The sequence below is a fragment of the Gallus gallus genome, chromosome 3, assembly GCF_016699485.2.
Source record: "Gallus gallus isolate bGalGal1 chromosome 3, bGalGal1.mat.broiler.GRCg7b, whole genome shotgun sequence".
In the NCBI taxonomy this organism is placed as follows: Eukaryota; Metazoa; Chordata; class Aves; order Galliformes; family Phasianidae; genus Gallus; species Gallus gallus.
Window position 1 is genome coordinate 86,062,304 of NC_052534.1, and position 21,737 is coordinate 86,084,040.

The 21,737-nt window shown below is 34.8% G+C and overlaps 1 protein-coding gene across 33 annotated transcripts in view; it reads left to right on the plus strand.

Annotated features, from left to right (window-relative positions):
* KHDRBS2 (KH RNA binding domain containing, signal transduction associated 2) overlaps positions 1–21,737 on the plus strand; it is a 339,549-nt gene that overhangs the window by 301,787 nt on the left and 16,025 nt on the right. For 13 of the 33 annotated variants that reach the window (XR_005859018.2, XR_005859021.2, XR_005859038.2 and 10 more), the window contains exons 9-12: positions 4,578–4,751; positions 6,707–6,749; positions 16,894–17,110; positions 21,164–21,268. Coding sequence is in view for 2 of the 33 variants with exons in the window: in XM_426201.8 (XP_426201.3) it covers positions 4,578–4,675 (98 nt within the window). In the remaining 31 variants the exon portion in view is untranslated. Of the gene's footprint in view, positions 1–4,577; positions 5,680–6,015; positions 6,144–6,706; positions 6,750–8,070; positions 8,133–10,393; positions 12,545–13,118; positions 14,516–16,893; positions 17,111–21,163; positions 21,269–21,737 lie in introns of those variants that run through there. The other 20 variants (XR_003074418.3, XR_005859023.2, XR_006938851.1 and 17 more) reach the window with 14 other exon arrangements.

The following is a 21,737-nucleotide window of genomic DNA, read 5'->3' on the forward strand; positions in this document are numbered from 1 at the left end:
AGTATTAAAATAAAATGCTATTTCTGCATTTTCATTGCAAGCTTGGTAAAAGAGGTGCAAGGTTGTCATCAAGCAGTTTTGCAATGATTCAGTAATCCTAGAGGCTTCAAAACTACTTAACTGTTGGAAAGGAAAAAAAAAAATAGGTGGGAAACATAAAGTAGCATTAATGCAAATAAATGACCACTGCAGAATCAAGAACAAATTCCCATAACATGTAAGAAAAGAATAGGTCAGAAGAGAAAAGAAATAAGACCAGGAATTTAAGTGATAACTTTAAATGGAAGGATACATGATCAAGTGGTGTGCCAGTATGGTTGCAATGGTTTTAAAAACTGCACAATCTACAGTGTTTCCCATGGCAGAGGATCTTGATGTTGTCAATAGCGTGCATAAAGTAGCGCTGTATATTCCCTTCCTGTCTCACTGATAACTTCTGGCTGATTGCCAGGTACCTGTGGCAAGTATTGAACTAATTTCATTGGCTGTGCCATTTTAGGACTACACTGTTACCCTTGTACAAATGCTCTGTCCTTATCATATATATATATGTAACACCTACAAGACTAGGTGCAATGTATTCTCCTGATAAAAGACTTAAGTACTTTTCTATGATCTCCTTCCTAAATGGCAAATGCAAAACTACCATGTGAAGAAATAACAAAGAAATTCTACTTTTCAATAACAAATTCTGTCATTCAGTCTGGTTCTGCTGCACATTAAGTGCTCATTTACATTGCATATGAAAATATACTGCAGTAACTATTTAATGCAGCATGTAGACAGCAGTCAGAGAACTATGGTCTTAGGAGATGAGCATGGTTAGGAATCAGAAATTAGTGCTAGCCTGTCTTGCATGCAATAAAATAGAACAAGTAGAAGCTCATTTTCAAGCATTATGAACCAAACTGGCTGAAGGATCTTTCTGATTTCCTGTGTAGAAAGATAAAGAACTATCCAAATATGTCTGTGACTGCTGAGGTGGACAGCTATATGGCTTTGATCCTTGCAGGCTACTCCTGAGGTTAGAGCATTCCATTCTCAGTAAACCACATTTTTCAGGATACTGAAAGAGTAGAGGTTACCATGGCCTACTGGAATTGAGATGTGAAAGGGCAATTTTGAATGTCAGAGAAATAACACTTGGATATATTATTTCTGATTGTATGTCCTTATAAGAAAAAAAGCACTCATAATCAAGTTTAATTACTGAAATAGCTATATCTTGTTGTTCACTGGGATCATGTGGTTCAGAAACCATCTTTATAGTGTTGTTCCATGTTATCTTCCTTCACACACAATAAATACATAATCCTTTACTGCACGTGAGTGGTAGAGACCAGTGTTCTCCCAGCTGAAGACTCTAATCCCTAACCTTCTATTTATGTATAAGAGATTATATGTCAACCTTCTTATCAAATTTTAATGATGGTGTTACCAAATTGATATAAATAAGTTGTGACCATCATCTTTCCTTAAGTTGGAAGTAGGGCCACCATGTTGCTGGAATAAAAAACATAAGGGACTTGGATCACAAATTAGAGTTTCTGTCCCGGCTCTATATCAAAAACTCAAACAGCTACAGTAGCAGTTTTCTCTAAGAACACTATTAGTCAAGGAAAAACAGCTTTTTCCAATGGGTAATATTAAGTTTTGGTTTTTTTTAATACATGAGCATTGGCAGAAAGACTGTACATTTCTTCTTTATAGGAAGGTGATTTAGCTTAAAGGTAGGAAACTGTAAGGGAACAAAGATTTGTTTTGTCTTTGTGTTGTAAAGTTAGTATTTTTACTACTTTAGTCATTTTCATTTATATAAATAAAGCTGCTTGTTTTTTATCTAAACCTTACTTCTCCCCAAGGCCTCTCAGCAAATTCAGTGACACTTCAGGAAAGGGTAATTGAACCTGCAGCACATCTACAGCAAAATGCCATTTTTAAAGGGTGTAATGAAACATACTGCAGAGGCAGGATTTTTAAATTTACTGTATGGAAAGTCATTCCCTGTAGGAACGAGAGATCTGAGGATTTGGAACTAAATCATATTGGCTGCCACTTCTTCAGCCCTCCAGGCAATAGCTTTCCCCAGTAAACTTTAGTTTTGTGTGACCATAAACCTCTCCCCCATATTCAACAAGAAAATATTCTGAGCGTTTCAAAGAAAAAGAAAATAAATGGAATGCACCAAAAATATACAGCAGAAGTGCTTCTTGTTCCATATGCTTCCAACCTTCGCTCTGCAGATGGTATTATATCCCTTCTCCACCATGCAAACTTCCTTTTCATCCAGTACAGGGAGATAATGAAATGTAGATACAGAGAAGATATCTTGTAGAAAAGAAATAGCTTACAGAATCTTAAGTCTATTTATGTTTCATATTTTCATTTTTCTGTTTTCATAGCATTAGTTTTCCTTTTTTTCTTTTTTTTTTTCTTTTTTTTTTCTCCAAAAGCTGTCTTCGATACCTATTTAAACCATTCAGTCCAGAGTCAGCTAATTATTTTCTTACTGGTCACAAAAGTCAGCAGTGATTGATTAGGAAAAGAAACACAAACTATACCAATAATAGCATTCCCATTAAAAAATAACAGACTTATTACATTAAAAGCTTCAAATCAGCCAAACTTTTTCCTGTTACTTCTGTTCATTCCTGGAGTCTTTGGAATATAGGACATTTGTTATGGCTATAGGTTTATAGCAAGCTGAGATACTCCGCTTATGTAAGAAAATAACAGGTAATCTGTTTTCTTAGGGGGATGCCGATGTTTATCCTGCTAAATGAAAATGAATATATGATGTATGTAAATGTATGATTAATTTCATGTATTATTCAGGGAGAATTATCAAAGTCTTAAAAGTTTTTAAGCATTGTAATAAATTTTTTAAAATACGCAGTGGCAACTTTTACACTTTGGAGTTGGATAGCCAGGAGGAATAAATTTTCTTTCTTAGCATCAAGAATATTTTTATTCCTTTTTTTAAGGTAGAATTTGAACAATAAAGGGAATAATTAGATACTTCATTTACACTGAAAGAATATCTTGTGAGTTACTAGTGGCTGACTATCCTAAACCAAAACAGGAGAGAAATATGTACTATAAAGCTTTAAGCCCTCTTTGACATAAGTGATGTGATCAGAGATGCAAATTTACCCATTGCCTTTGAACAAAATTCTTTAGCATTTTGAGTGATTTGAAACATTCAATGCAGTCAAAAATACAGGTATGAGATCTGTCATCTTCCTGACAGTGACCTGACAAGTGAAAGCCCAATCCATCTTAAAAGCAGAAGGAATTTAATACCAAGGAAAGTTGTAGTAATAATATTTAGTGTTGGATTTTCTCTGCAGGTACATCAGATATCCCTTTGCCACTGGCTTCAGTCATTTAGAATTATTGTTTCCAGTCTCTGCTTTTTATGCAGCTTAAAAAGTGGTTTTTTTTGCCCTGGCATCTGAAGACTCAGCTCCTTCTTTAGTATTTTGCTATAATTAATCTTCTGCACAAATTTGTAATGCAAACATTTTAAATACTATGTTGACAGTAACTAATATCTTCCACACTGATTTCTGGATAGCTTCTGTATTTCATTGCAAAAGCATGGACAGATTATCACATACCTTTTGGGGAATATATGGAGATTTTGTAGCTGCCTGGTGTAGTTGTAACAGGGGAATGTTATGCTATGTGACATAGTAGAGATGATGTACTCTTATTTCTGTGATTTTTTACTTCAGTCACTGACTGTATGATCTGTTGAAGTCAATGGAAGGCAAAAACGGAAATTGTTTGATGAGATGGTCAAGGTTAGGTGTGATTGCTTGAAAAGATAGTTCAAGCTTGAGGTTAAACTGCTCTACCACAGCTGTAGGTAGCTTCCTATTTGCTCCTTTGAAAGGCTTTGTCTGTGGGGGGTGGAAAAAAAAAAAAAAGAAGATTTTTAGAAGCTTTGTACAAACTGAACAAGTTTTAAGGATTTTAATTTATTCTTTTGGGTCACATTTCATTTCTGCAAATTAAAAGGAAAAGTATGCTAATGATAATGAAATGTAAAAAGTGTATCTTTTTACATCTCTTCATCTTCTTAATGTTGTAGCTTCCTTCCTATATATTATTTTTCTTTCATTGTTTTCTTCTTTCTCACAGTCTCAAATGAAAGTAAAAATATATTTCAGTTATTTCTTTATTATTTCAGTCTTCATTTTATCAACATACCAGTTGCATTAAATGTCTTTCACATAGATACTTCATCTCATGCTAGAAACTCAAGTTTTGAGCTGGCAGACTAGTGCAGTGACGTTTTCCTGAGCTGTCTTTGCTGCCACCACACTAGATATTCATTCTCTGCTGAGAGTAAAGAAGTAAGAGCTTTTTCATCCTGAGACAGCCTGTGTTGAGAAGTTAGAAGTTAAATTTTTTGTAGGTTTATTTTGGTTTTGTTTTTTTTAAAGCAATGGCAATTGTCATCTTTTTAAAACTTTCAGACAAAACTCTTGAGAATTTTGACAGCCATTAGTGGTGACAGTTCTTTCAGGTTTAGAAATTTACACAACATGTCTTTTCTTTTCTGTTTTTAGCACAAGAAGAATGGGCCACAACCCGTTCCAGCCTAAAGGCACCTCCTCCAAGGTCAGCCCGAGGGGCTTACAGGGAACACCCCTATGGTAGATATTGAAGGTCCTCCTCATCTGTGACCTCATCTCAAAGACAATTAATAGCCTGTGGTCTCCGCATAAACAGCAACAAGACAAGTAATAGTCAATTTCTTTTCTATCCTAGGGATTACTGCTCATTATTATCCTATGTACTACTTGTATTTCCTATAACATTGGAGTGACATTGGCATTAGTATTATTTTATAACACGGACTTTAAAAAAAAAAAAAAAAGCAGAAACAAAAAACCCTTGGCAAGCATTGTCTATAAACAATTCAAAGATAATGTTCTGTTGGTTGTATTCATTGCTGTGTGTAACTTTAAAAGCATGAACCTGTTACAGATCTTGAGTCTCTCTACATACTAGCTAAGGCTGAGTTTTTGTTTAGGGTTGCTGAAAGACTGTAATATGACTTTTTTTTTTCCTTTTTTCATTTGAACCATACAATAATCAAGTTGTAGATAAGATGTTTTAACCTGTCTTTTTTAATATATGTTAGTTTAGATTAAGATGTTCGATATTAAGTTTGTAAATTTAATTTTAAATGCTGTTTTAATGGGGTTGAAAACAAGCAGCTACTGTATGTATGTAGCTAACTGAATTTGTTCAGTGTTTTAACCTGTATTTGTTAAAACAAAATCACATAAAGTTCCATGTGTAAGCTTCTCTAAATAGGAAACCATAATTTTGTCAAATATGTTTGCCATAATTTGTCAATAAAGCTGAAACCTTTTGTAACAAACTAAATTTGGAATTACTTGTTTTCTAGCTTTAAATGCCTGCTTTATTTCTTTTTCAAGAGATGCCTAAAATGTTTTTTATATAAAAATTACAAAAATGAACCCAAGCTTGTTTTAAGATTTTTTTGTGTAAGACTTTAAAAGTTGTATTAATAACTTCTGGTTGTTAAATAATTTAAAAGTTAACAAACTAAACTGTTACATGAATCATGGTTAGTATCCACTAATGTATAACATGTTAATGGAAAAAAATGCTTTAGAACAATAAATGGATTTTAAACTATCCTCTAAGCTTGATCTTGCTAAACACAAACTCTGATTGACTTGTTTGTATTAGCATGTCTCTCGTGAGAATGTAATGGAGTTTAAAGAGGTAAGATTACCACTTACCACTGTTAGACTGTCTAAATGCTAGTTCTTCAACCTTTGAGTTTCCCCGCACATTAAATATCCCATTCAACATGTAAGCATTGCATAGATTCACATATTTGTTTTCACTCGGAAGAGTGCGTTGACTGCATTTTTGTAGTATATATCAATTTGTCTTGATAAACAAATCATCAGTGTCACTGCCCAGTTGTTGGTATTCAACTTCAAAAACTTTATTTGTAATTTTCAGTGCTAAATATCACCGCCCTTGAAGGCAGTTAGAGGGCTGATATTTCTTTTGAGACTATCAGACTTGATGGCTGATGATTATTAAGGAAATATGTCGCAGGACTCAAAGGATGACTAAACGTTAAACAGGTAACACTAATAGTAACTCTGTAATTTTGAGTATGCAACAGTAATGTTAAATATTCTCAGTTATTAAGTTACTGATAGTTAAAAAAGTAAACCTACCAAAAGATAACAAATAGGTATATAGGCTATTAAAATATCTAATTAACATTAACTAGTGACAACAAAATTATTCTGCAATATATAACCCTCAAGGTAATAAACAGAACTAAAATTAGCAATAATAGTAATGCAACTCTTGCTAACAACAAATATATAACCTAAATTTTGATGAAAACAAAACAAACAAACAAAAACAACAGATGACTCGATGATAGGGATGCCAAAACTGTTAATCCTTTAAATACAGTCTTTTTGTTTACAGTGGCTTTTTGTCAATGTGATTGGTTTACTTTTTTGATGAGAATAAAGTAGTTTGTGAACAAAGTCTCTTGCAGCTGGAGTTGCATGCTAACTCTTTTTGGATAGTTTACAAAGCATATGTTCTGTCATTTGAACCTGATGTGTTAAAGTGAATGCAGTAGGCTATGTGATGGTTACACTGAGTTTATTCTGTCTCACTGTTTCAGGGCTCTGGACAGCTAAGCAGCAGATCTGCTGAGAAGTGCTCAGGTAAGCTCTGCCACATCTCAGGGTTTTTTTCCTATTTCGTTTTATCTGTGCATTTCTCTGTACTAATGCATGGAAACATGTTCAGTTTGAGTTTTAAAACAAATAATTATTTCCAGCAATGTTTCCTCATGTAGCAGCACAATGGTATAACGGTAATCAAAGCATTTGCTTCTGTAAGGTACAATATCTTTCAGTCAAATGGAAGTCTTGTACTCAAGTATTTTGATGGTGAATATTAACATGGTATGTCTTCCAGCTGCTCCTGCTAAAAACAAGAAATCATGTTGTTAGAGTTAGGGTAGTATGGTTTGGTTGCAGTTGGAGTTGATGTTCTTTTAGGTCTTTTCCAATCTGAGCAATTCTTTGGTCCTATGTATATCAAAAACATATTTAGATTTTGGTAACAAATTAGTCACATGAAATAGAAAAATACAGCACTGGCTTACCTGTTGCTTCTCCCAGTATTGGGGAGTATTCTCCCAGTATTTCTGTATGGCAGAAATAACTGTAGATATATTTAATCTTTTGCTTAGTGATTATTTCTTTGTTACACTAAGTTTGTTATGTTCTAAAATGGCCGATACCGTAATAGTCTTACAATGCAAGGACATGAATCAAGGCAAAATTTGCTGTATTTCTTTGTAACAATATCTAACAATGAAGGTGTTTGTTTTTATTATAACCTTGCCACACACAAACTTCAGATTTTATGTGAGATTTTCAGTTGAAGACAAATGTCACTGTTAGAAACACACACACACAAAAAAGTCAGCTTGGATAGGACTTCATCCAAGCTGACTTCACCCAGAAGTGTCCTCCTAGTCACAAAATACTCAGATTTTCTTATTCTCATATGGTTGTTAAACTAGATAAGAGTTAATAAACAAAACAGATGCTGTGCACTAAGTACACAAACCAAACACATGTATCACCCTGACATCCATTTCTCTGTTTGGGGTCTGGCTGATGTAACATTTTCAGCTATCAAGAGTATTCCATGGTTACTTACCAGCACAGGTTGCATTGTCTAACAAGATAGATTTTCTTCTCCAGTGGGCTGCCTCAAGACCTTGACAAGTTTGATTTAGGTAGTACAGCTGCTTTACAGGCCAAGGTGATGTGACGGCATGCTACAGTTGCTTCAGTTTGAGTGTGCCACTACAGTAAAACGGTTCCACCTGCCCACCTTTCATAGAGTTATACAAATGTGCTTCAGTCACTGTGTGTTATATCTATATCTATACTTAGGAAAAACACATTCTTATGTTATAAATGCAGTTTCATACTGGTATAACTAATAATAGATTATTATTTGCCACAGATTTTGCTGTATTTCAGGAAAGCTCATATGCTTTCTTTACCTGATGTAACGGAGATCCAGCGGTAAATGCATAAAATGAATTTCACATTTGTGTACCAAGTTTTTGTATGAAAATAACCAGTGAAAGCTCCTTGGGAGTGGACTACAGTACAGATTGTTTTATACCAGGGCACTGTCGTTTAGCACTACTGTCTCAAAAGTCCACTTTTACTGCTATTATTTATGTAGATAGAAAAAATTGCAGAATATGTGAGTAAAATGATGCATTGTAAAATATTCTTGTACAAGATTAATAAGGAAAAAAATGGAGATAAGTCAGTGAACGCAGCTGCTTATGCAAATATTTGTTCTATTGACTTCCAGGAAATTAGTGTGAAAAATTATCCATGACTGCATGTGCTGTTCTGTGCTAACTGCAAGGTGTATTTCACATCAATTTTGGGAGAAGTTTTAAAGCTAATCAATGATGTCATCTTAATAAAAAGTCCATCTTCTTCTTCTTAATTTGTGACAGAGTAAGAAAGGATTCTGTTCATTCTAATTAACAGTCATCTATGGGTCTTACATAAAAAGCTCCACTAAGTCAGCCATAGTTTTAAGGTCCTGAAAACTTAGAAACATCAGAAGACATAGAAGTTTACTTGTGATACAGTTAATTCCAAGACACTAATCACCCACCAATATGGTTTCAGATAGCAAATTGTTTTCTATGTAATAGGAAGAAAAAATAGCATTGAGTATCAAAACCACATTTTAAAAAAACCTGTATATTTTGTACAGGTTGACCCCATCTATTGTACAGTTTGATCTCTAAAATAAATGAATACATTATAATTCTCAGTACTTAAAACAGTGAAATATATTATTTTACAAAATTATACTAAAATGTTCTTAATTGTACTTCTTTGCAGTCAAGGTAAATATTCATTGAATTGTTTTTCTTTTAAATATTCATTTCATTGTTTTCTTTTTAAAATGGACCTGTCAAGTTTTTTTTAAATGCCATTCTTTCAAGAAATAATAGATGGTAACAACACTTATTGCCCTAAACAAGTTGGTTTTTGCATTATAAATGCATGGCGTGCACATTGCAAAAATTGTAATGAATAGAATCCATGTGCCAGTTTTAAAACTCTTGATTTCTGGAGTCTCATTATAAAATTGACAGTCTGCATTGCTGAAATGATGATCAGATAGTGGAGTGAATGGCATAGTGATAGTATTTGTCACTTCATACGTCATGCTGGCACAGCTTCACTTGCCAGAGAGGGGAAGCAATTTTCAAGGCTATATAGAAGCAGAGTCAGAAGAAAGCACTGAGTGAGTAAGAGCATTGTCACTTGCTGGAGCTGATTCCACAGAGATGCAACAGAAGGGACAGGCTCCTGGAAAAGTAACAGATAAGGAAATTTGCACTGCTGGACTACTTTGTCTTGTGGACTTGTTGCATGTATTCAAGAGCCATTCTAACCAAAAGACTTAGATGATCTAGAGTGGCAACCTTTATCAGAAAATGAAGTTGCACCATGGATCTGTTCTGTTATTTTTTTACTGTGAAGCTCATCTTACATTGTTTGAAGTTCTTCAATCTTTTTATGAATAAATGAAGAACCTTTGGAAGTATAACATAAATGACCTCACCTCAGAGAATATAGGGAACATTCTTCTAGCTCCCTGAGGTCCTCAGCCTCCATTCAGAATAATGGTACTGTGGCCATAAGATTGAAGATATTCCGTACTGCATATGCTTCATTCAGTCTACAGTGCAGCAATAACTAGTCCATTATACTTGAATTTGTGCTGATTTCCAAAACTGAGTAACACTGTCAGTGAAAGTATATGAGTAAAACTAATCACAGTGGCAGTGATAGCTCCAAAGGAATGGATGTAAAAACCTTGTCAGCAAGAGCTTCAGGTTTGAAGAGTCTGTGCCTCGCTGCAACCAGGGATCCTGGTTGCAGCCAGGACTGAGATGAGCTTCTGGAATTTACTAAAGGAATCACCGTACCATTAAAATTAATGTTATGAATATATATGAGTGCACTATGTAAAAGACTTGACATTTTATCAGAAGAATATCATGAGAAGGAAGAATATGGGACAATTAGGAAGAGAAGTCTTAGAAAGCTTTTCATGTTGTATTGTATTGACTTGCAGAAGGACTAAATAAGGTTACCAACACTGAACATCATTGTTTTCTGTACAACCTACTCAGTGCGTTTCCTTTCTTTTGTGGAAAAAAAAAAAAAAAAAACAAAAACCTTTTTTTTTTTTTTTTTTTCCAAAATATAACCTGAATTTTTATAATCCTATTGAACTTCAGGTAATGACCTGAGAATGGAAGAAGATGAAGTTGTTTTGGGAAAAAAAACATACACGTCTTGTACAAGCTCTATCTTGTATGACGAAGAACTCTATATTATAATGTGTATTTTTAGGGTTCACAATGACATAGCTCATCTGTAGATGCATTTTATCAAGGTAGGAAAAAAAAATTATTTCCAGATTGTTACCAAAATTACAGCACCTGGCTAAAATTAAAGACATGTCTAAAGAATAAAGACTATATTAGTATCTATTTGAAGTAATCCTCTCTTGTCTGTATACAAACCAAAGTACAAAAGGAACCTAAACTAATCATCACAGCAAAAACAGAACAATATTTGAATGCTGAACAGAAAAATAAGTCCAGTGTATTCTGAAGTTTTCTGTTCTACTAGAAATATAGATGTATTTTGTGACCTCCATGCAGTTATTAGAACCCTAGTTCTAATTAACTCCCAGTTAAATAAAGGATATCTCATGTTACCCATCTTACTATATTGTCCTATGAAGTTAGAAAAGGTTCACAGGTAACTTTCACAGACTAATTACTGTTTAAAAAGGCAATCAACATCTGCCACTCTGTTGTTAGCTAATTACATTTTTCCAGTCATTAGTGTTGCTCATTGAGACCTGACTGAATGCCCTTTAAAACCATTAAGCCTTTTAAAATTCTTTTTAAGTTGATTTTGTTTCTGTAGGTAAGATGCTAACATTCATTTGGAGATGTTAAGGGAAATGATTCCCCCAATAGATTTTCTGATCTATGTGGTTGTTAGACAAATGATGAGCTTCGCTCAAGAATGTGCTCATGTCTTCTACTGTAGACTTGCTGTATGCGGTATATTTCCTCAAAAGCGATGGAGTCTAGAGTTGAACTTTGGTTCCCAGTACAATTACAGGAAATATTTTCTGAGACTTCATGATTGAGCCATTTATTCTATAACTTGGTAGAACATTTTAAAATTAAAATGAATCTAAGTAATGCAAATCTGGAATAAAGTTTTCGTTCTCAGTTGGAAGCAATCTCCAGTAATTGCATAATAAAAGCAGATTTCCTAATTTCTGCTAAAAGCATATCACTTTTCAAGGTTTGTTTGTTTCGATAGGTTTTTGGTTGTTTGGTTTTGTTTTGTTGAGTTTTTTGCATGTATAAAACATAGTAAGAAGCTCTCTTTAATACTCATTGAAATATATAAATGCTTTCTTTTCTAAAACAATTATCTTTGAAATTTAGGATGTTTTACTGTAGAATAACAAGATTTCTTGAGAAAGCATTTTTCAAGCTTCAGGCTTGTACATCAGAAGAAAGTTTTGTAGGAACAAGATCACACCTGTGCTATATCAATGTAGGACACATATTCATACATCAAAAAGAAAAAGAAAGAAAGGAGTTGAATAGTTGATTCTGTAAATCCTGTGTGTTCCCAAAGAAGTTTTCAAGATACCGTATAGAAATGGTGAAAACTTTCTGATATCTTTTAGCGATGTATATATGAATGTGAAAATAGGATAATGGAAATGCTTCAGTGGTCTAATAAGAGTAGAATTAATTTTGAAGACATTTTTCATTTCTCCTTATTGCTTCTGTACACTTTCAATTCAGCTGAGGCATAGTTTCTTCTTATTAAGTGTTTCATATGGTGTTTTTATGAAGTGTGAGAATACCTGTTTATGTCAGGTCTAGCACTGTTCTTGTTGTACTGGATGTGTTAGCTGGATGACATGATGATGAACTACTGAACTGCTTGTTTATGTCATTCTCAGTTTCTTTTCTTTCCTTTTGCAGAGTAAATAGAACAAAATTCAACATCATTTGCTTTTTTTTTTTCCTTTTTTTTTTTTTTTTTTTTTTGCATTTGTTGCAACTGGGCAATCTTTAATGTCCCTTGCCAACCAAAGACATTGTATGATTTTCTATACTCACTCATTACTCCATATTCACTCCATATTCATTGCTTAGGTAGTAACTCATTTTATTTCTTCTTGAACTTATAACAGCCCTGTAGAATCATTTGAAAAATTCAGTGGAAAAGTCTTTCACAAACAGCTTCTTTTTCCTTTTTTCCTTCTTTTCCATCCTCTTCTTCCCAAAACAGAGCTGAAAAGATAATTAAGGACACTCTCATTCAAATGAAATTTCACTTTTCAGGTAGTATTACTTCAGTTTAATATCATCACAGCATTTAAAACAATTGGCTTTTTTTTTCCTTTATTCTATATGGTATTTTGAATGTTATGCAAGTTTTTAATGTATGTATTAGATTTTACGATATAGTAATACGAACAACTGGGAAGAATACTCTATTAGGATAGACTCCAGTTAAGCAAAGTAGCATTATGACAGATAATTCAATCCTGCTGATCTTATTCAGGTTTCACTCACTCAAAATCCATGCTGATATCAAGAAATGTAATATGAACTTCTTAATTTGATCTGCAGTTAATTTTTTATAATTTATTTTCAAACAGAAGATATATCTGTTAAAGATTGAATTGAGTTATTCCAACCACTGCCTTGCTTAGCAGGTGGTGTGAAATAGCCTTGTCTCAGGAAGAGCAATTCAAGATATTGCATCTTTTCACAGTGCTGAGAAGCCTATGACCTGGTAGACCTTTGCCCACTTTGTTTTCCTGCTTGTAATTGTAGCTGTCACTGTGAAGTAGTGTTTGCAGTTCACTGTCAGAGACACTTGTCCCGAATGCCCCCTTTCACTCCCATGCAGGTGGATGCAACTTTAGAGAAGCCCTCTCTATATAGTCCAGGCTAAAAATGCTGTACTGGAAGAATGGAAGTGTTGCAATACCACTAGCCAGATGAACTTTTTTTGGCACCAGCACTACTTTTATCATGCACAAGAAAAATACTTAGTTAAAGATATTTACCTGGCATTCTCATTGATTCCAGACCTCAAACTGGAAACTAAGTTCCTCTATTTCTGGCAGCTACCACTTTATTTTCATAGAGTAAGAACTGGCAAATAACTTTCTGAAGGAAGCACAAGGCTTTTTATTACATGGTTTTCAATTGTAGTGTTGCTGAACTTTTGCAGATATAAGCCAACACAGACTCTGCACTGGGTTATAGAGCTCTGTGGACTGTTCTTAAGGGACTCTGGTGCTATTTGAAAGAAAGGAATGTGGCTATCTATGATTGTAACAACTACAATACTGCATAGCTCTTATAAAGATTGAATAGCACCTACAGAACTGAAAGGAACTGCTGGGAAGAACTCAAAATACTTGCTAAAGGAAGCAAGCATTTCAACCTCTGCCTTGATAATGGAGAGTTAGATAAGAAGTGAAGCTGAATGATTTGGTTTAAGTCACTCAGCAGGTAAAAGATAATAAAATGTAATGGGCAAAACAGCAGTTGAGGGTGGAAGATGCACCAGGAAATGAAACACAGGATGTATTCTGAGCTGCCATTTGTTTTGAGACCTGAACTCTCTAATTTGTGGTAGAGAAATACCACCATCATTACTGGAATCCCACTCAGTTTTTCTAGGCAATGGAATGAAACAGCTAGACTAGTGTGTGCATGCTGTGCACATATAAACATTCTAGACTTGAATTGAAGAAGCTTGTTACTATCCTCTTTTGTCCATTATAGCTGTACTTTGCTATATCTGCATTACCTCTTGCCGTGGTAAGTTATGATGTTTTATGTTTGATGAACAAGACATATGTATCATAAAACCAACAAGGACTTGAGTCTCCTGATAGCATCCAATGCCTTCACTATATAGCATTGAACACAACAGCAATGGACCCTAAAAACTATTAAACTTTATAGCGCAGGCAATTCTAGAAATAGCAACAGTTTTATTTTATACCACTTTATGGATAATTCTGAGGTAATTAGGTATTTTTTTGTCTATTTTGAAAGTTTTCTTAACTAGCTTGATCAAGGTAAGAAACTTTACTTTGTAATGCAGAGTCAACAAAAAAAAAAAAACCACCAACAACAAAAAAAACTGTAGGAATATAATCAATGATCTACAAAATATATGCCTTTTATATATGACATCGTTTTTATTTTCAAAAAAAAAAAAAAACCTAGTCCATGATAAAAACGACTTCAAATGTATACTGGGAAAAAAAAAAAAAAAAAAAAAAGGTTTTGCTGTCCCTTAGTTCATATTTACATGACTTCAGAGTGCTTGGCTTACTTTAACTATTTTGCTGTCCTGATAGGTTTACCTACTTAATACTTGTCATTATAGAAAAGTATCTCCAAGTTCATGGATGGTTTTATACAATTTCCAAGTTGCGTGTTCCTGCAATTAGTAGCATGAGTTTAATTTTGGTAGGGAATATGTCTCAAAAATTGTTTTTGCAGCCTTTATGAAAATCTGTTTGTTTGGGAGAAAATAATGAGACATCCAAAAAGTTACCTTTTGCCAACTCAGCTTTGTCAATTTCCTACAAGATGTACTAAAATATCTCTGTTACCCTAACCCACTGATTGGAATTCATTTTCTTCTTATGAGAAGTTACTTTAGTGTGGCAGCTAGGGAACTATGAGGCGGAATCATCAACTAGCTTCAAGTACCTAGCTTTGGCCATCATAGGCGCCTAGGGTACCAATATATTCAGTGGTGTGATCTTTGCTTACAGAAAAGAAATCAGAGTACCTAACAGTCTTCACATGTACCTTATTTTCTCCGTTGGGTGGTTGAAGAGACTAATGTATCTAAAAAATACCTCCTTATTCCACCTAAATATTCAAATTATCTCTTAATCCACTGATTTTATTAGGAACTGATTTTAGCTGGTTTCTCATAGACCAGAGTATGCTAATATTATCAAGAAATTAAACACAAACCAAAACTTTCTTATAGACCTCAGTTCTCCCCTAATTAGTTTACTCGAGGTTAATATAATCAGTGCTCTGCCATAGCTGCATAAAGACAGTGTTGGTGTTAATGTGGAGAAAAAGTACTGAAGGTAGCACTTCACAAATAGTTGGATTGTAAAAAGAAGTTATATGAGAAAGGTGAGATGATAGAATGATACCATATAATTTCCATAAAATAACATCACATACATTGAAAACTAGAAATGACAGCATTTAGTTTATTCCTTGTCCTCATTCTTGCTCTATTGTGCACATTTATTAATTTAGTCACCCTAAGGAGATGATCACATGCTCTTCCATTCTACTCATGATTCTTTCAGGACACTGGAAATGTGTCAGAACTGTATAGCAAATTAAGTTAATTTATGTTATTGCTTTATCACAGAATCATACAGAATGGCTTGGGTTGAAAGGAACCTCAAAGATCACCTAGTTCCAAATCCCCTGCTGCACCCCCCATATCCAGTTGACCAGGGCTCCATCCAGTGTGGCCTTAAACATCTCCAGGGATGGGGCATCCACAACTCTCTGGGCAGCCTGTTCCAGCACCTCACCACCCTCCCTGTGAAAAAGTTCCCCCAGCATCTAATCTAAATCTTCCCAGCTTTGGTTTAAAACCATTTCCTTTTCTCCTATCACTCTCTACCTATTTAAAAAGTTTATTTCTCTCCTATTTATAAGCTGCCTTAAATACTGGAAGGCCATAATGAGGTCTCCCTGGAGCCTTTTCTTTTCCAGGCTGAACAAGCCCAGTTCCCTCAACCTATCTTCATAGGAGAGGTTCTCCAGCCTTCTGTTAATATTAGTGGCACTCCTCTTGACCATCTTCAACAGCTCCGCACCTTTCTTGTGCTGGGAGCCCCAGACCTGAACACAGTATTCCAAATGGGACCTCACAATGGCAGAGGACAAGGGGACAGTCACCTCCCTCTCCCTGCTAGCCACCACTCTTTTGGTGCAGATGTTGTTGGCCTTCCAGGCCACAAGCACATACTGCCATCTCACGTTATGTTTTTCATCTACCAGAACCCCTCCAAGTCCTTTTCCATATGTATACATATCTGGGATTTTCTCAATCCAAGTGCAGCACCTTGCACTTGGTCTTGTTGAACATCACTTGGCTCACATGGGCCCACCTTTCAGGTTTGTCCAGATCTCTTTGGTTGGCATCCTTTCTTCTGTCCTATCAATTATGCCACTCAACTCAGTGTCATCATGGCGACTGATGATGCACTCAATCCCATCATCTATGTAATTGATGAAGGTGTTAAAGAATACTTGTCCCAAGATGGACCCAGGGGGGATACTACTTGTCACTGGCCTTTATCTGGACATAGAGCCATTGACCACATCCCTCTGACTGCAACCTTCCAACCATTTTCTTATCCACCAAATATTCCACCCTTCAAACCCATATCCCTCTGATTTAGAGATAAGGATGTGGCATGGGACCGTGTCAAAAATCCATCTCATAGCTTGCAGAATTTGGAAGGCCGTGTCTTTCTAGAGCTGTCCATCATCCAGACTAACCTCTTATTACAGAGATGTGTGAATCTATATAAGAAGTTTAAGATAAATATTAATGTGATAAATTCTTTGTTCTTCATTGAGTATGTGGCTAACTTAGTCTTTATTTTCAGAACTTTGGAGCTCTTAGGGAAGTACTGTACATTTTGAATGGTGCTCAAGGGCCTGAATGTGTTCAGCATCATTTGAAATAAATCAGTGGGATCTGGAACACTGAGCTTCAGACTGGGAGTCTCCCAAAGCCCTGAATTATGAATTATGAACCCAGCATTAGCACCCCCTCCAGCATTTGTCAGCTCTTAGACTCGCAGCGATCTTCCAGCCTATCAGGTGAGCTATAGTATTTCTCTATTTGTTTTTAGTCTATATTAGAAGTGAGATAGTTTAGCTTGAAATTGAAGTAATTCAGTCTGAAATAAAAGAGGAATATTTTAAACTTGTTCATCTAACGTGTGCTATTGGAAGAGAGTTCATCTACAGAAGTATATGATGCATGTGACATCTGTCTTATGTGCTGTCTTTCTGTGGTAAGGAAAGTCAATGTTTAATCACCTTTCTCACAAAAATAACATTAAAATGGTCAAAAATAATCAAAATATATTTATATGATGAACACAGAAGAAGCTTTTAAAAATACCAAGTATTCTGAGAAATCCTCTCTTCTTGGTATAACTTAACTCATTCAGATGGTAACATTAAAAATATTTTGCTGATTATGGGATGTTAGTGAGGTTTTTTTTTGTTTGTTCTGTTCTCCATTTTTTTATCTTGAAAAATTTTGGTAACTTCATGAACTGTTTTGAACATACATTATCAATGCTTATAAAGTTCAATTACTGTATCATTCCTATGACAAATGATGATCAATGAAAACCTGTAGGAAAGCAAATGGTCTTACACCATATTACTAAAGTTTAAGACAGATAAAAATATTTGTTTCATCCTTGTTTCCTGAAAGAGTTAGGTCTTCTGTGGAAAAATATAGGAAAGGGTTTCATGTCCTCATGTACATATCTAAAGAACCTAATATAACTCTTCTTAAAAAATGCATCTAACATTTCTTAAATCTTCCATCTTTAATACTTATGAGCACAGTTAATTTTATTTTAATTGGTGAGTTCATAAAACATCAGGATTCATCTACCTCCATTTTTTAATTCACATTTTCTGACATTCTCAATTTCATCTACTCCACTTTCCATTATCTCATGTTGTTTTCCATTTTATAGCCTCTGTACACCACTTAAGCACATTTTTTGAGATAAGGTCTGAACACCATTTCCACATTTCCTACTTGTAACAACCTCAAAGAGGCATTTTCTTGCAGGAACACCAGAGGCCTGTGCAGTGAGCAGTGTGCCTGTTTCTGTTTGTTATGCAGAGCAAAGTAGATATTGAGGAGCTAAGCAAATAAAAGGCCTGGAAGGTTTTCACAGTTTCTAAGGACTTCTTGACCCTAAGATGTCTGCAGATGAACATGACTTATTCCAAATATTTTTGATTCAATCAAAACTCATTTTGTAATTATGAGCATCATTCCCAATGTTTCATTAATTTTTCAGACACATGGTATGAGTCAAGTGTAAATGAAGAATTAGGTCTTACTTTTTTGTTCTTGTATCCTCTTATTTTTTGTTCCAATTTTCACAGTTAGTTCAAAATTTGGTCTAGCCCTTGTAACTTCACTCATACCTTGTAACTTGTATAACTAATTTTTACATTGCCAAATGTGTTTTCATTCCTATCTTTTGCATTGCTTCTATTTTGTTCAGTATTAATGTGACCAGAAGCAAGGAATAATGACCCTTGACTTTTGTAAAGTAGATCCATAAATGTAAATATTTCTATCTGTATTTCTATTGGGATTTCACCTTTTGATGGTTGGATTATGAGTCAATGTGTATCGTAACTATTTTAATACTAAAAAAATCCATGAAAATTTATACTTTGTTATAGGAATTGATACAAAAACCCAATCAATATAAACCTTTTCTTTATAAATCCAGAGGTGGATTTTTGTACAATATTCTGTCATCATGTGGAATTGTTGAATCAAGCTTCCCAGGACATTTGAATTGCATTTTATGAAGTTATATGACGTTGAAAGAGCAATTCAGTGTTTTATGCATGTGCCTGTGGTGGCTGTGCTCTTCCACAGCACTAACTGTTGAGAATTACAATCGTAAAGTCTGTAGGTTTAATTCAGGAGTTTTCCATCAACTGTTGCTTTCACACTGGCTTTCCTTCTGGCTTTGAGATCAATTTACACACAGGATTCAGCGTTTTGTCCTTCAGTAGACAGAAATGCTTTCATCTTATTCTTCCCTCTGGACCAAAGAGGAAGTGCAGTCTGAGTACATATGAAGCAATTGCACAATTCTAGCAGAGACACAGGCAGCCTTATTCATATATTTTGTTATTGGATTAGGAAAAAAGTAAAGTAATAACACATGAGAAATAAAAGTAACTCTGTCACCATCCTGAAATATTCCTAAACATTCAGTAACACCATAAGAGAGGCCTGTATTCACTACAAACAATAAAACCGTAGCATTAAACTAATCAAATTCAAATCTGTTCAACTGCATAATTTCAGTGAAGAGGTACTTATGAAACACAAAATGAACTTTAAAATGGAAGGCTCTTTGCTTTGTAATCAAAAGCAGTCAGATTTAAACATCAGCCAGTTAGGTGATAAGTTTGTCATTTTTCACCTGCAGTCTTGGAGAGAATTTGCCCAAAAGGCTTGGCAGACTTTAAACTTCACAGAGCATTTTCGCCAACTGATGAACCTCATTTTGATAAACTCGAAGAACTGGGAGGGTGGGAGGAGAGGCAGGGTAACAGTAGTTCTATTAAAATACTTTTGCATCAATCAAGTTGGGTTTATGGTGTGAAAAATACATAGGTCCTGAAAATAAACTTCACTGCTCTGCAGATCTGATTCTTTCTTGTCTGTGTCTGGCTACTTTGGAGAAGTACAGAGATGCAATACATCATTAAAAGCCAGAAATCAGGTAGGCTGAATTAAAATGGGAAGATCTGAATGAATATATTATTGCTATATACAATTAACAGCAGAAGTCAGAAATCATAGACTTTCGTAAATTAGAACAATGGCAGCTCTCCAGTGAAAACATATTTATAGTGGTTTTACATTGCTCTCTACAGGCAATGTGCAAAAGGGAGAGACACAAATTAATATGCAGTAAGGCAGTAACAGAAAAACCTGTCTTTGAACTCTTATTTCCTTTTAATCAGCATGAGTTCTGCTAAATAGGAGAAAGAATTATGAGTAGGTGGAGTGCATCTAGGTTACTGAGGGTAAATCACTCAGAGGAATAACTTTGCAGTTTGAGCAATGGCGTCTGACCTTTACATGACTTGAGATGAACAGGTCTTCTCTGTTTTAACCCAGCATGAGCAGCAATTGCAAGGCAGCTAACCCGAAGTCATACAACTGTCTTTTCCTACATCAAAGTCTCTTTTGGCAGTTATACCATTGTCCTGGATGAATTCTCTAATGCTGACTAATGTCTTCTATTTCACATCCTCAAGCGTGGGATTCTGTTGGTATTTTTGTAATGTCTGATATCGGTGGAAGTCTCATTAAGTTTCCAAGGTTCTTAAATTGCTACTTGGAGTTTATTTGTCTTGTAACTCAGGTTATAAAAGTAGCACCATAAACATTAATTGAACAACCATTAAGCAGCATGGTTGTTTGTTTTGGGTTGATAGAGGACATAAAGCTTCATACCCTGTGGTGGAAAACAATTAGATCCGATGATGAACATGCTATTAAATAAACCATTACCAGACTTCTATCATTTTAACTTTAGAAAGTAGCAACCAGCTGTGGCTGAATCATATACAAGTGATAGAAAGTTGTATTTTAATTGTCGTGTCATAGCCCGTTATAAATATTGTAGTTTTTAATGTTTTGTGCTAATGACAGTGACTAATAGTAGTCATTATCTCCATTCATTCTCATAAAAATTTCTTCAAGAGAGGCTGATCATAACCAGAATGCCATTTAAAATTAAACTGTGTTTTCCTAAAATAGAGAACATAAAGAACATTTAAATACCAAGAGGCTGGCTAGCTAATTTATTTTGTTTTGAGCATGTTTGACAACTACAGCTGTTGTTAACTGTGTCATGAGTTGAACTGATATTTCTTTCAAAAATATTTTTGGCACACTAATGTGTATGCATGTCATGTCTTCATGTGCTCTCTGTAGCATGGGATAAAAGGTGAACTTCACAGTGGGATACCTGTGGCCAGAAACAAATATGGTGCTGCCCCTGTAAAACCTTAATATTAATAACACTGAATGTCTTCATCCATTTCTTATTTCAGCTATGCATTCTGCTTACTTGACAGGTACAGAGTACTTCATTATGTGCACGAACAGAAATGCTTAAATGGATGAAGCAGCTATTTATGTATGATAGGAGCTAAGTGGGACATTAAATTAATGCCAAACAAGTGAGTGCTCATTTTAGTTTTGTTATAAATGGCTGCAGCACAGCAGTAATGTGTTGACTCTCATGTGCTGACAAGTTCTATATTTCTTACAAAATTCCCTTAGAACTCAATGTGGAAAGACAAATTCACACTCTGCATGATGAAATTAGCAGCAGATGCATTAATAATTGAATAAGAATCTCTGGAGAGACACCATAGTTCAGCAGGGAAGTTGGTGACTGACTCTTTTTAACTAGGGATTTCTGTGATATATATGCATTTAAATAAGCCCTGAGGTGAGAAATTCTGCATGTAGCTTTTGGTATTATTTTTGCTTTTAGAAGGCCTTACATAGTTACACACTGCTTGAGTGGTCAATGGGCATATGACCTTGTTTGTCTCTCCTTCCTCTGTAACTCTTCTCAAACTTTCAGTCAAATTCAACACAGATCCTTTTGAATTTATTTCCCAAATATGAGTGCAAGGCTTC